The sequence below is a fragment of the Urocitellus parryii genome, chromosome 12, assembly GCF_045843805.1.
Source record: "Urocitellus parryii isolate mUroPar1 chromosome 12, mUroPar1.hap1, whole genome shotgun sequence".
NCBI lineage: Eukaryota > Metazoa > Chordata > Mammalia > Rodentia > Sciuridae > Urocitellus > Urocitellus parryii.
The window spans coordinates 87,221,277-87,233,553 of NC_135542.1; the positions used below are offsets into that span (position 1 = coordinate 87,221,277).

General features: G+C 39.7%; 1 protein-coding gene across 1 annotated transcript in view; it reads left to right on the forward strand.

Moving 5' to 3' along the window:
- Positions 1 to 8,199: 8,199 nt before the first annotated feature.
- Plek (pleckstrin) overlaps positions 8,200 to 12,277 on the forward strand; it is a 28,564-nt gene continuing 24,486 nt past the window's right edge. The window contains exon 1 of the mRNA XM_026387214.2: positions 8,200 to 8,298. Within this exon, the coding sequence (XP_026242999.2) occupies positions 8,257 to 8,298 (42 nt within the window). The 5' untranslated portion in view covers positions 8,200 to 8,256. The remainder of the gene's footprint in view (positions 8,299 to 12,277) is intronic.

The following is a 12,277-nucleotide window of genomic DNA, read 5'->3' on the forward strand; positions in this document are numbered from 1 at the left end:
GCAGAGCTACTCATGACAAGGTCACTTCAAAGGTGTCTGTGCTCTAGGGGATTATTTATGGCCCTTAGGTTATCATGAAATGAAGAATTTCCTGATGTATAGAAATGAAGAGTTAAGGCACAAAACCTAATAGATGCTCCTCTCTGCAGTCACTGGAACTGAAGCAGCTGTCCCAGATGTTATGCCCCAGAGACAGTCCTGATGGTGTGTCTTTCATCATATCCATCATCTTCCTGATACTCTGGACAGATCACCAAAAGGACCTAACAAGTGGGGCTGGAAAAGGAGCCAGGCTAGGGTGATGAAACCAATTGCAACCTCTGCCTCTCTACTTCAGGTTGCAAATGGGCGCAAGGAAATACTGAAATTAAAAAAAAAACAGTTTGCAATATTTTACATTATTATGGACTAGAACTATAAGATTATTATTTTAATTTGGATTTTTTAAAAGCTAAGTGATATTAAGAAATCTATGAGTCCTGCCCAAGATTCCATCCAAGGGGCAAAGGAAAAAAAAAAACTGTCAGTCTAGAGGGGTTAGGGGATTGAGAATAGGGGATTATTGATCACATTAGATAGGAGGAATAAGTTCTTGTGATTGTAAAATTTTTAAATAGTGAATCTTCTGTGACATGAATTATAATCCAATAAAAATATTGTAAATAAAAAACCTGTCGAAGTAAGAAGTGCTGAGGGAAGAAAAGTAGTTGCCCTCTGTGCTTGTGCTTTCCTGAATATGCTACATTCAGGGCTATTAAATCTTTTGGTGTCTGTTGATTTTGTTTGTTTGTTTGTTGTTCTTTAGGAAGGGGAATCTGTGTATTTTGGTGATAGAGTTATCATACGTTTTGTCCCTGTTCATGACATTCAATCCGAAACAAAACAAACAAAAAAAAGTAAGCAAAATTTTAGTCTCATTGTATCTGGGCAGGAGTGCTTCACTGAATGAGGGTCCTGTTGCATAAAAGGAAAAGATACCCCTTCTCCAGTGCCAGGTTCAACTTGTGCTGAAGGGCAGGGCTGGGGGGCCTCAGAGTGGATCTTGGCCTCCAGTTGCCCCCAGAGCTGGCCACCGTTGTGCAGTCAACAGAACTGCATAAGGGTTCTGTATTCCTGCAGCTCCCCCTAGCATAGCTTTCTTTAGAAAGATTGCCTTCAGTTCCAGGCAGAAGAGCCACTCTCCTCCTTCAGATGGCATGCAGATGGCATGCTCTCTGTGCCAGGTGTGAACTGGCAGGCATTTCCCAGAGGCACATCCTGTGCACTCCGTGTGCTGCACTCCTCCAAATATTCTAGCAGAACTGACCTTCAGCATGGAACCTCAGCAGTCCACACCTCCAGCAGGCACTGCTTTCCCACTTGTCTGTGTTAATGGAATTCTTCTAGAGGATCCATCCTCTTAGTTTTTGGTCGTTGTTGGTATCAAATCTTTATTTAATAATACTTTTAAAAAATCTGAACTCTGAATACAGTTGTCTGGATGGACTCCAGAAACCCAGAGAGTTATACTCTCCATTTAAATCTTGAACTTAACCAAGGCACCCCCTTTAACGGGCAATTGTCTATACATTGATAACTCTCAGGGGGAGAGGAAGAATGGACTAACATTCCCATTGAAAAATCTACTTTTACTTAAGTTACAGTCTTGCTGAACAAAGAGTTATGAACATAATAATATGGATTATGTTGTAATCATATCACAATCCTCAGTTTTATATGATAAAGCTTAAGAAGTTGAAGATGAATCAGAAATGCTCTCTTCTTATTAAAACAACTTTTTATTTTAGAATAGTTTATTTATTTATTTTCTTAGAATAGTTATATATTTGAGGGTAAATTAAAATAGCACAAAGTTCTCATGTACCTCATACCTTATAAGTAAAGAAAGTCTCTTTTTTTATATTTGCATAATAAACAATTGCCTTCAAAGATATAGCATCTCCTTCCAGAGAAAAGAGCAGATTCATTTACTCTTTAGTGTAATAAATATAACTTGTCCCTAAAAGACAGCAGTTGGGGGCAAGAGAACCAATACAAACATTTAACTTATCCTATTTACTGTGCTGGGAGTAACTAAATCCTTTGTCTCATTAACAATCCACAAGTCCCTGGGCATGGTGTGCACTCCTGTAATCCCAGTGGCTGAGAAGCTAAGGCAGGAAGTTCAAGAACTGAAATCCAACCTCAGCAATTTAGCAAGGCCCTAAGCAATTTAGTGAGACCCTGTGTCAAAACAAAAAAAAATAATAATTAACAAAGGAGCTGGGAGCATGTGATGAAGATTTTCTCCCATTCTGTAGTCTCTGCCTTCACATTATTGATTGTTTCCTCTGCTGAGAAGAAGCTTTTTAGTTTGAATCCATCCCATTTATTGATTCTTTTTTTTTTTTTTTTTTTTTTTTTAAAGAGAGTGAGAGAGGAGAGAGAGAGAGAATTTTTAATATTTATTTTTTTTTAGTTCTCGGCGGACACAACATCTTTGTTGGTATGTGGTGCTGAGGATCGAACCCGGGCCGCACGCATGCCAGGCGAGCGCGCTACCGCTGAGCCACATCTCCAGCCCCATTTATTGATTCTTGATTTTACTTCTTGAGCTTTAGGAGTCTTGTTAAGGAAATTAGTTCCTAAACTGACGCGATGAAGATTTGGGCCTACTTTTTCTTCTATTAGGTACAGGGTCTCTATTTGAGTGCCTAAGTCTTTGATGCACTTTGAGTTGAGTTTTGTGCATGGTGAGAAATAGGGGTTTAATTTCATTTTGCTACATATGGATTTCCAGTTTTCCAGCACCATTTGTTGAAGAGGCTATCTTTTCTCCAATGTATGTTTTTGATGCCTTTCTCTAGTATGAGATAATTGTATTTATGTGTGTTTGTCTCTGTGTCAGATAGAGTATTAATCTCCAGGGTATATAAAGAACTCAAACCCAACACCAAAAACAAACAAACCCACAAATAACCCAATCAATAAATGGGATAAGGAAATGAACAGACACTTCATGGAAGAAGATATACAATCAATTAACAAATATATGAAAAAATGGTCAACATCTCTAGCAATTAGAGAAATTCAAAATTACTCTAAGATTACATCTCACTCCAGTTAGAATGGCAATTATTAAGAATACAAGCAACAATAAGTGTTGGTGAAGATGTGGGGGAAAAGGTACACTCATACATTGCTGGCGACACTGTAAATTGGTGCAATAACTATGGAAAGTGGTATGGAGATTACTCAGAAAACTTGGAATGGAACCACCATTTGACCCAGCTCTCCCACTCCTCGGCTTATACCCAAAGGACTTAAAATCAGCATGCTATAATGACACAGCCACATCAATGTTTATAGCAGCTCAATTCACAATAGCTAAAATATGGAACCAACCTAGGTCCCTTTCAACAGAGAAATGTATAAAGAAAATGTGGTATATATACACAATGGAGCATTACCAGCCATAAAGAAGAATGAAATTATGGCATTTGCCAGTAAATGGATGGAGCTAGAGAATATCATACTAAGTAAAATAAGCCAATCCAAAGAATAAAGCTCAAATGTTTTGTCTGATATGCAGATGATAATTCACAATAAGTTGGGGGCGTGGCTAGGGAAGAAGAGAGTTACTTTGTATTAGACAGAGGAAGGGATATGAGAAGGGAAAGAGTATGGGGCTAAGAAGGATAGTAAAATGAATCAGACATTATGACCCTATGTGCATATATGATTACATGACTGTTATAATTCTACATGGTGTATGAAGAATGAGAAGTTATACTCCATTTATCTATAATGTGTCAAAATGCATTCTACTGTCATTTGTAACTATTTGGAATAAGTAAAAAAAATTAAAAAGGGGGGCTGGGATGTGGCTTAGTGGATAAGCACCCCTGGGTTCAATCCCCTGTACAAAACAATATCTACATCTATATCTGTATTTGTATCTATATCTTCACTTGTTTTGACAAAACTGGCAGGCTGACTTGTTAGCTTGCAGTTAGGTAAAATATCAGACTCTTCACAGGTTTGGACATCTTTCCCTTAATTTAGGATCAGTACTAGCACTGATATTTCTCAGCTAAATTTAAGGTCTTTTTTTGAGTTGCCAATGCTAAAGAATAAATTTTAAGAAGAGATACAACTGTGACTCTTACATATGAAAAATCAAAATTGATTGAAGTGTTAACTCCTGCATGGGATAAGGAACCAGCCAGATGTTACAACTCATTGAAAAGAGAGATCAAAGACAAATTTATATGGAGTAAAGAAATGTTGAAGTGAAATTCTAATTAGACACAAAACTGACTTTTTCCATGGGAGGGTACTGGGATGAGGAAAAGGGTAGAGGTGGTCTAGGGAAATGGAGTTTTCATTCTTGCAAGAATTATTTGCATTGCTGTCAGTTATCTGCAATTTAGAGTTGCAAAATGATTCCAAGACAAGGAAAATTACAAACACCATAGAATCAACCTTATGAAGGCTTACTGTAAATAACACAGAATTTTACATTGGAAACACATAGTAATCTTTTTTTTTTTCCAAAGTCTTACTTTTTCCTTACACCCATAAAATGTGCTACAAGAATGTTTCCAAGGTTATGGATCAAATGTGGGAGAATCAAAAGAATGACAGGATGAGGTTTAATAAAGTAAACCTGTCCAGGTACAGAGGAAAGATATTGGAAGAAGTTCTAATGACCAGGGCATGAGGTCTGACAAAAAAGAACACTTGCTGGAACTTACTCAAGTCCCAAATCCTATCGATTCAGGCAGTTCTCTCTACTGACCACAAGGTGTTGCTAAGCAGGCATGATGACCCAGGGCAGGAGGGGAAGGAGCCCAGTGGCAACATCTAATCCACCAGTTGTTCCATTGCTTCACACATTTGGGGAGTCCCAAGACGTTTATTCCTACATCTATTCCAAGGCCTCGCACATAGTAAAGTCTTATTCATGAATAAGACTCAGTCCAAGTTTCTTGAAATGAATTATTCAGAACACAGGGAGTACTTTTATACTGTAGGCATTTAAAAAAAAAAGTTTAAATAGCATGACATTTCTGTGTAAAGAACTTAAAAACCTAACGTTATGGTTTGTATCTTAAGTGTACACCAGAGGTCTCTGTGTTAAAGGCCTGGGTCCCAGCTGATAAAGTTATAGTTACCATTGAAACTTTAAGAGGTGAGGTGTGGTGCAAGGGAGTGAGGTCACTGGAGGTGTGCTCCTGGAGGGGATATCTGGAGCTCTGCCCCTTCTCTTTCTGCTCCCTGGCTGCCACAAGGTGAGCAGTGTTGTCTAGCACATGTTCCCTTGCCAAGGTGTTCTGCCTTGCCCCTGTTCCATAGTGATGAGACCAAGTGACCATGGATTGAAGCCCAGACAATCCTCTCTTCTTTTTAAGTTTTTCATCTCAGGCATTTTGTCAGAGCAATGGAAAACTGACTGATACATCTTCTGATCATGCTAGGACAAAGGTAGAAAGGATTCCAAATTAGAAATCAGTTGGTCAATGAAAAGAAGACAAATGTAGCCATGAATAAGACTTAGTTAAAGTATTGATGGTGGTTTCCATTGCCGGTACAGATACAGCAAAATACTTTTTTGAATGTAAACACAGCAAATCATTCCTTTAATTTTTTTGTTTTGCTCAGGTGTCATCAAATGTTAATTCCTCTACTTCTAACTCCAATGCTCTCTAATAATTTCTAATTAACTCTGGTGCAATGAGAAACGGATGGCAAGTTATCTACAATTTTATGTAATCTATATTAATAGGAAAAAATTGAAAAATAGAGGAATCATGACTGCTGATTAGAAACATAGTTGGAAAGAAGGAAGAGAATGAATCAGGAAGTTCTCAGAGAATCTCGAGCACTGAACTTCTTCCTTCCCCTAATGTTCCTGGCTCCTGGGACCTTCAAGGACATCTGTTGGTTTTCCCCGTCTAGGGACCTCTCACTCTTCTCCTACTTCTGCATCTTCCTTTTATTTTGGGGGAAAACCCCTGCCCCCATGGCGCATGGCCTACTAGGGCCATCAGTCCACATGCTACCCCTTGAGATTCCTGAGAGGGAAGCTTCAAGTTGAACTAGGTCACTCAGCGCCCTGATACCTGGAGATTGCCACAGGCCACAAAAACCACCAGAATACTTTCACCTTGATGCCCCAAAGAGATGGGCTGTTGGTTTTTACTTTCTGGAATCCTGCAGTGCCCTGGTTCTTGTCCCTCCAGAGACCCAAGTCTTCACTTTTCCTTCATGTCTGTGAGCCATCCTATTCTCCTCCAGTAAATTCCTATGTGCTTATAGTAGCCAACATTGGTTTTTGTCAATTACAGTCAAAGAACACTGACTGGTATAATAAGGAAAGGGAACTAGTTAGAAATCTAGTCCCATGATTACTTCTATGATCTCTGTTGAACTAATTATTGAAAAGGGCCAATTCTGGGATAAATGGAAACTTGCCTTGAAAATGAGGGATAACTAACATTTATGGATATTTACTGTGTTCCCAGACACTTCTGAAATTATGGGTATTGTTTCATTTAATCTTCAGAATGACCCCATTGGATAGGTGCTATTCATCCTTATTTTATAGAGGAGAAGACTGAGGCACAGAGTGATTAAATAACTTGCCCATCTTCAATGTTAGCTTTTCAAAGGTGCATTTGTTTTCTAGGGCCGCCATAACAAATCATCACATAGTGGGTGGTTGAAAACAGCATCATGTATTGTCTCAGAGTTCTGGAGGTTTTCAATTCAGCAGAGCAATGTTCTCCATGACACTCAAAGAGAGAACCCTTGCTTGCCTCTTCTAGCTTCTGGGGCTGCTGGCAATCCTTGGCATTGCTTGAGTTTTAAATTCATCACTGTAACCCTGCCTCTATCATCACATGACTGTTTTCTCTCTGTGTGGCTCTTTTTTTTTCCTTTTCTTATAAAGAGAACAGTCATATTGGATTAAGGGCCCCTCTGCTCCAGCATGACCTCATTTCAACTTAACTATTTACATCTATAGCCACCCTATTCCAAAAATGTCGCTTTCTGAAGTTCTTGAGGTTATGACTTCTTTTTTTGGGGGGGGGGAGACATAATTCAATCCATAACCAAATTGTCTATAGGAATAGTTCGAAAAAGATTTCTGTAGTCAAGCAAGTTTGGGAAGCTGTTATGGCAATCATTATGTGGTACTTGATGTTTAATTGGTTAATCTGTAAGCTCATTCACCAAGTTGGAACTATAAAAAACAGTTTCTCAAACATGTTTGATCGCAGACTTCTTTTTATAGGCCTGTTGTGGGGTGAGTGTCCACTGTGGGCACTGCTGTCATACCTCGTGGGAGGCAGGGGCACCCTGGTGTGGTTCCTCCCTTCTGTTCTTGTTTCACCTCTCACCTGCTGAGTCATCTTGAGAAAACCGCTTTCTTTATTCAAGCCTGAGTTTCCTTATTTCTAAGATAGGGGCAGCAATATACTTCCCCTCTGGGATTCTTTTTTTGTGGAGGGGGGTATTGGGGATTGAACTCAGGGACACTTGACCACCGAGCTGCATCCCCAGCCCTATTTTGTATTTTATTTAGAAACAGGGTCTCACTGATTGTCCTAGTACCTTTTGCTGAGGCTGGCTTTGAACTCACGATCCTCCTGCCTGCCTCCTGAGCCACTGGGATTACAGGTGTGCACCACCCTGCCTGGCTCCTATAGGGCTCCTAAGAAGACCAAATTAAATAAGGTAGGCTGACAAACACCTGGTACAGGGCCTGGGAGAGACGTAGATGTTCACTTAACAGCAGGTACCTCAGTTATGCTAATCAGATGGCTCTGGATTTCTTGGTATTGTTATTAAACATTTTCAGGGTCTCAAGAACAATTCCTAAGCAGGATGGTTTCTACCAATAAAGTTTTCTTGTTCATCTGCCTTTTCTTTTTATTGTTTTTTTTTTCTCTCTAGGAAAAAACTTTAAAAAGATAATGCTTTTCTTTATGGTAATAAAATTTTATCTTGGCAAATATTGCACCCAATTGTATTTTTAATGTTTCCAGTATGAGCAAAGCCTGGGCTGTTTGGCCCTACAGTTCCTTATTCTGCTCTTCCAGCCCACTGAGGGGAAGAGGATGTGATCATGCGATCACCAGCAGAAGGGAAATTGTGAAAGAGACCTCACTGTGAAAAAGACAGCCCACAACCGCCTGGGGTCTCAGAGGAAGGTGAGCTTCTGAGAGGACTTGTCTGAGAAGGGAACCGTCTGTCCTTCTGTCCATCGGCATGGAACCGAAGCAGATCAGGGAGGGCTACCTTGTGAAAAAGGTAAGTAGAAGAACCACTTACAAGGCTGTCACTCAAGACAGCGAGGGGAAGACTGGTGTCTAGCTTCGAACTCGACCCAGTTCCTTTCAGGAACGCATTCTGCTGCACCTGTTGGGATGCAAACAGGAGCTCACTGCAGCACTGGGGAAGGTTGGGGTGGAGGACTCAATATGTATTCTACTGCCTTCTGTCTCTTAAAGGGAAATTGATCCAGCTCAGACTTTAGCACAGTTTAATCTTGGGGACCTGAGAATTCCGAGCAGCAGGATCTGGAAGGAGGAGCCTAGATTAACTCCCTCACAATTTAGAATAAACTTTTTAAGAGTCACTCATGTGCGTCTGCCGAAAGAGCCAACTCTTCTACTGCAGAAGTTACTCGGAGAGACTGTTTCTTTTTAAATTTAAATCTACCCTCAGGGTTGTTTATTTGTGTTTTTTTTTTTGGGGGGGGGTGATTAAAAATAAGTTGAAAAATGATATAGTAATTATAGTTTATTTCTTGGGCCATCTTCCTAAAATTGATGTCTAAAAAACCCATTATCTTTTAAAAATTGTACTGAAATCTCTTCACTCACAACTCTTAATGAATTTGTTTAATAGGCCATCAAGGTGGCAAAAGCACAATTTTAAAGAGTAGGATATACAGAACTGAGTATACTTAAAAAATGCCTTGTCTCACTCGTTTGGTATCCGGAACACTAAATCTTGTTAAGGCCGTTCATCTTTCTTCTGATTCTGGCTGTGTGTTTTCTGAGTTGATGTGAAAAGCCCCCATGGTGAATTCACACATAGGGCTTATTGGCATCCTGTGGGCAACACCTATACACACAAGCATGCTCACACTAACCCACGTGAAACCAGAGATTCAGAAGTGAACGGAATTTTAGTACATCCCTTCCGCTGCCATTCTGCTGAACGAACACCTAACATGACCCTGTTTTAGGCTTTGTTTTACATGTTGGCCTAAAATGTTCTACTTCTAAGGGGACTGAACAGCATATATTGCTGCCTGCTCCCATTCTGAATTCAGTCTGAAATGGACCTGTAATCAGCTGGCCTCATCTCCTCATTTGCACAAGAGGAGATTGAGATCCATGGTCACATGGGTGTGACAGAGTTGGGACCAGAAACATACTCTGACTCCTGGCACTGACTCATGGCACTGAGCTCTGTTCAGAAACCCAGGATCTTGCAAAGCAAATTTAATCTAAGTGTTTGCAATGTATTTGTGTTGGGGAGTTATGAGTTGGTGCTGGAGGATAAATGTGCCTCTAGCTGGTACTGTCTCTGGCTAATCTGAATCATCCTTTGGAAGAGACACAGATTTGCACACAGAAGTGAATGTAGTGTTCTTGTGATAGGAACTGGTGCTTCCTCTGAAAACCAATAATAATCAATGTTGACCGATTTGCCTAATCCATTTGGGCTTCTTGAGAAAAGCAGGTGAATGGAAACATTTTCTGCCTGGTTTGTTTTCTGTTTGTTTGGTGTTTAGACAATGGAAAACATCTTGCAATGAAACTTGCTGTTATAAAGTTTGCATGCTTGTATTTAAACATCTCTCAACTACCAAATATGTATTCAATCTATAATAACTGAGATTGTTTCATTAGGAAAGGAGGATAATAGAGTCAGGGTTATGAAACATATGAACTTAAATTAGTAAATAACTTCTAATTAGTGAGAATCATTCTCTCAGATTATGGTCTGTAGATGCCCATTTAGAAAAGTGCCTAGAACCTAGTAAAATTTCATACTGATATTTTCACAATTTGTATCTTTAAAATTTTTGTTTTCAATTTACATCTTCCCTATGTTTTGCATTTTTATGTGGGGGGCCACTTGAATACTCTCCATATAAATTTTCTAATTTGGCATTTTGTTTTTATTTAAAAATCTTATTTCAGGGCCTCATGCTCTACCAGCAAGCTATGTCCTCTAACTTGACTTTTTTTTGGGTGGGATGCTTTAACACTGAGCCACAATCCCTGCCTCACCCTTTTTTTTTTTTTTTTGTGGTACCAAGGGGGTACTTAACTACTAAGCAATATCCCCAGCCCTTTTTAAAAAAAAATATTTTTTTTGAGACATGACCTTGATAAGTTACTGAGCCTGGTCTTGAACTTTCGATCCTCCTGACTCAAGCCTCCTGCATATCTGGGATTACAGATATGCACCACCATTTCTGGCTAATTTGACATTTTAAAGAAAAGTTTGGTTCATAAATATTCTCTTTGTCAGTTGTGAAACTAAACCTGGAGCCAGGGTTTCCCATAAGGTGTAAACGTTCCTAATTTTTTTAGATATTAAGTTTTTTTTCAGTCACTGGGTTGATGGCCAAGTTAATAATGAAGAAAGAGCCATGAAAATCTTTCTCTGATGAGACTATTAGGAGCCTTGACCGTGACTATTTGTGTTAAAACATGACAAGTAACATGAATCTCTCTCCATTCATCTTTTTCTCTTATGCACTTGGATAGTAATAAAGGACAACTTTCTCTTTCGTCTTGTTTTATAAATGCTTTTATTGGAATATTTTGGGTGGAAGAAATATGATATTCCTGTTCACAGAGGAATTTTGTCATTAGAAATCTTGGTCTTGACAGCCAATGGGCTAGTAACTACAAAATGTTTCTGTTTTTCTTCTGTTGAGAGATAATATTTCACAATTTATGTTTCCTCTTTGGCCTCCTAAGATCTTAAATACATAATTATCTTAAACTTATAATTATCTTAAACACATAATTCTGTCATTTTCCAACCTTTTCATTCCAAACACCCAGATCTCCTTGCCTCAAAGTCTTGTCACTTTTTAAATTTTTTTTTTTCCAAGAAGCATTTAGACTCAACTAGGTAGCAGCTGGCTGGTATACAAATGTGACCTCATTCAGTCTTTACCACTTTGTGATTCTCATCTTAGAGTTGAGAAAAATGAGGCTCAGGGAAAATAAGTGACTTGTTCCCTATCAAGCATTTGGTAAGAGGCTAACCTGGGATTCAGACCATCATCTCATGATGCCAGGCAGTGTTCTGAAAGGCAGGCTATGCAAGCCGGCAAAAGGGAGGTCAGATGAACTCAGCAGAAGCAGTGTGGGGTCTGGACAAATTGTATTGTGGGCAAGACTGGGTTTAGTAACCTCAGCCTCCTTTGCTCTCTGATTAGGTGTTTATTTTGCATGTGTTTGAATACATACTGCTGAAGGGAATATGTTCATATGCATGGCTTTAAAAAAGAGAAAGGAACAAATGAATATAATAAATAGACTACACTCCTCCAAGTCATTTCCCTCATTCCTAGAGGTTTATGGAGCAGACCATGGTTTCCACGACAACCCTCCCAGCAACCAGTAGGTACAACAGGACTGATTCAGCGGCTTTGGGACTTGGATGTCCTGTGAGACTGGGAGAAAGCACAGGAATTAGGGTGTTGGGAAATAGAAGGATATGGGGCTGAGGCAGGAAAGAAAAGGGCTGCAGAAAACTGTGGCAGAAAGGGAGAGTCTAGGACAAAAGAGAGAGCAGAGAATCTTGGGTCCTCGCCCAGGAACGCTTTCCTACAGCTGGCTTGTCTTCTGGACAGGATGAAATATCCCAGAGATTTGCAGCCATTGATTCGTCATCACGGTAATGACTAACACATGCAGTGTCTGCCAGGCAGCAGGGACAGTTCTAAGCATCACATGCATCAGTCCCTTCATGTGACATACTTAGAACAACCCTACACAATAGGTACAATTATCCTGACTTTATAGATAAGGAAAGGCAGAGCCTCACCCAAGATCCTCCAGATAAAAGTGGCACATCTGGTTTGGAACCCGGTAGTGTGGCCTCAGCTTTGCATAGAGCTGAGCTTAACCACTTTCTATCTGGCCATCTTGGGTTCATATTGCAGTGACTTTCTGTTCCAAAAGTACTCTTTGCTGTAGTAGGAGGGACTCAGAAGAACCTCAAGCCAGAATAACTCCACCCTTGCCTATAC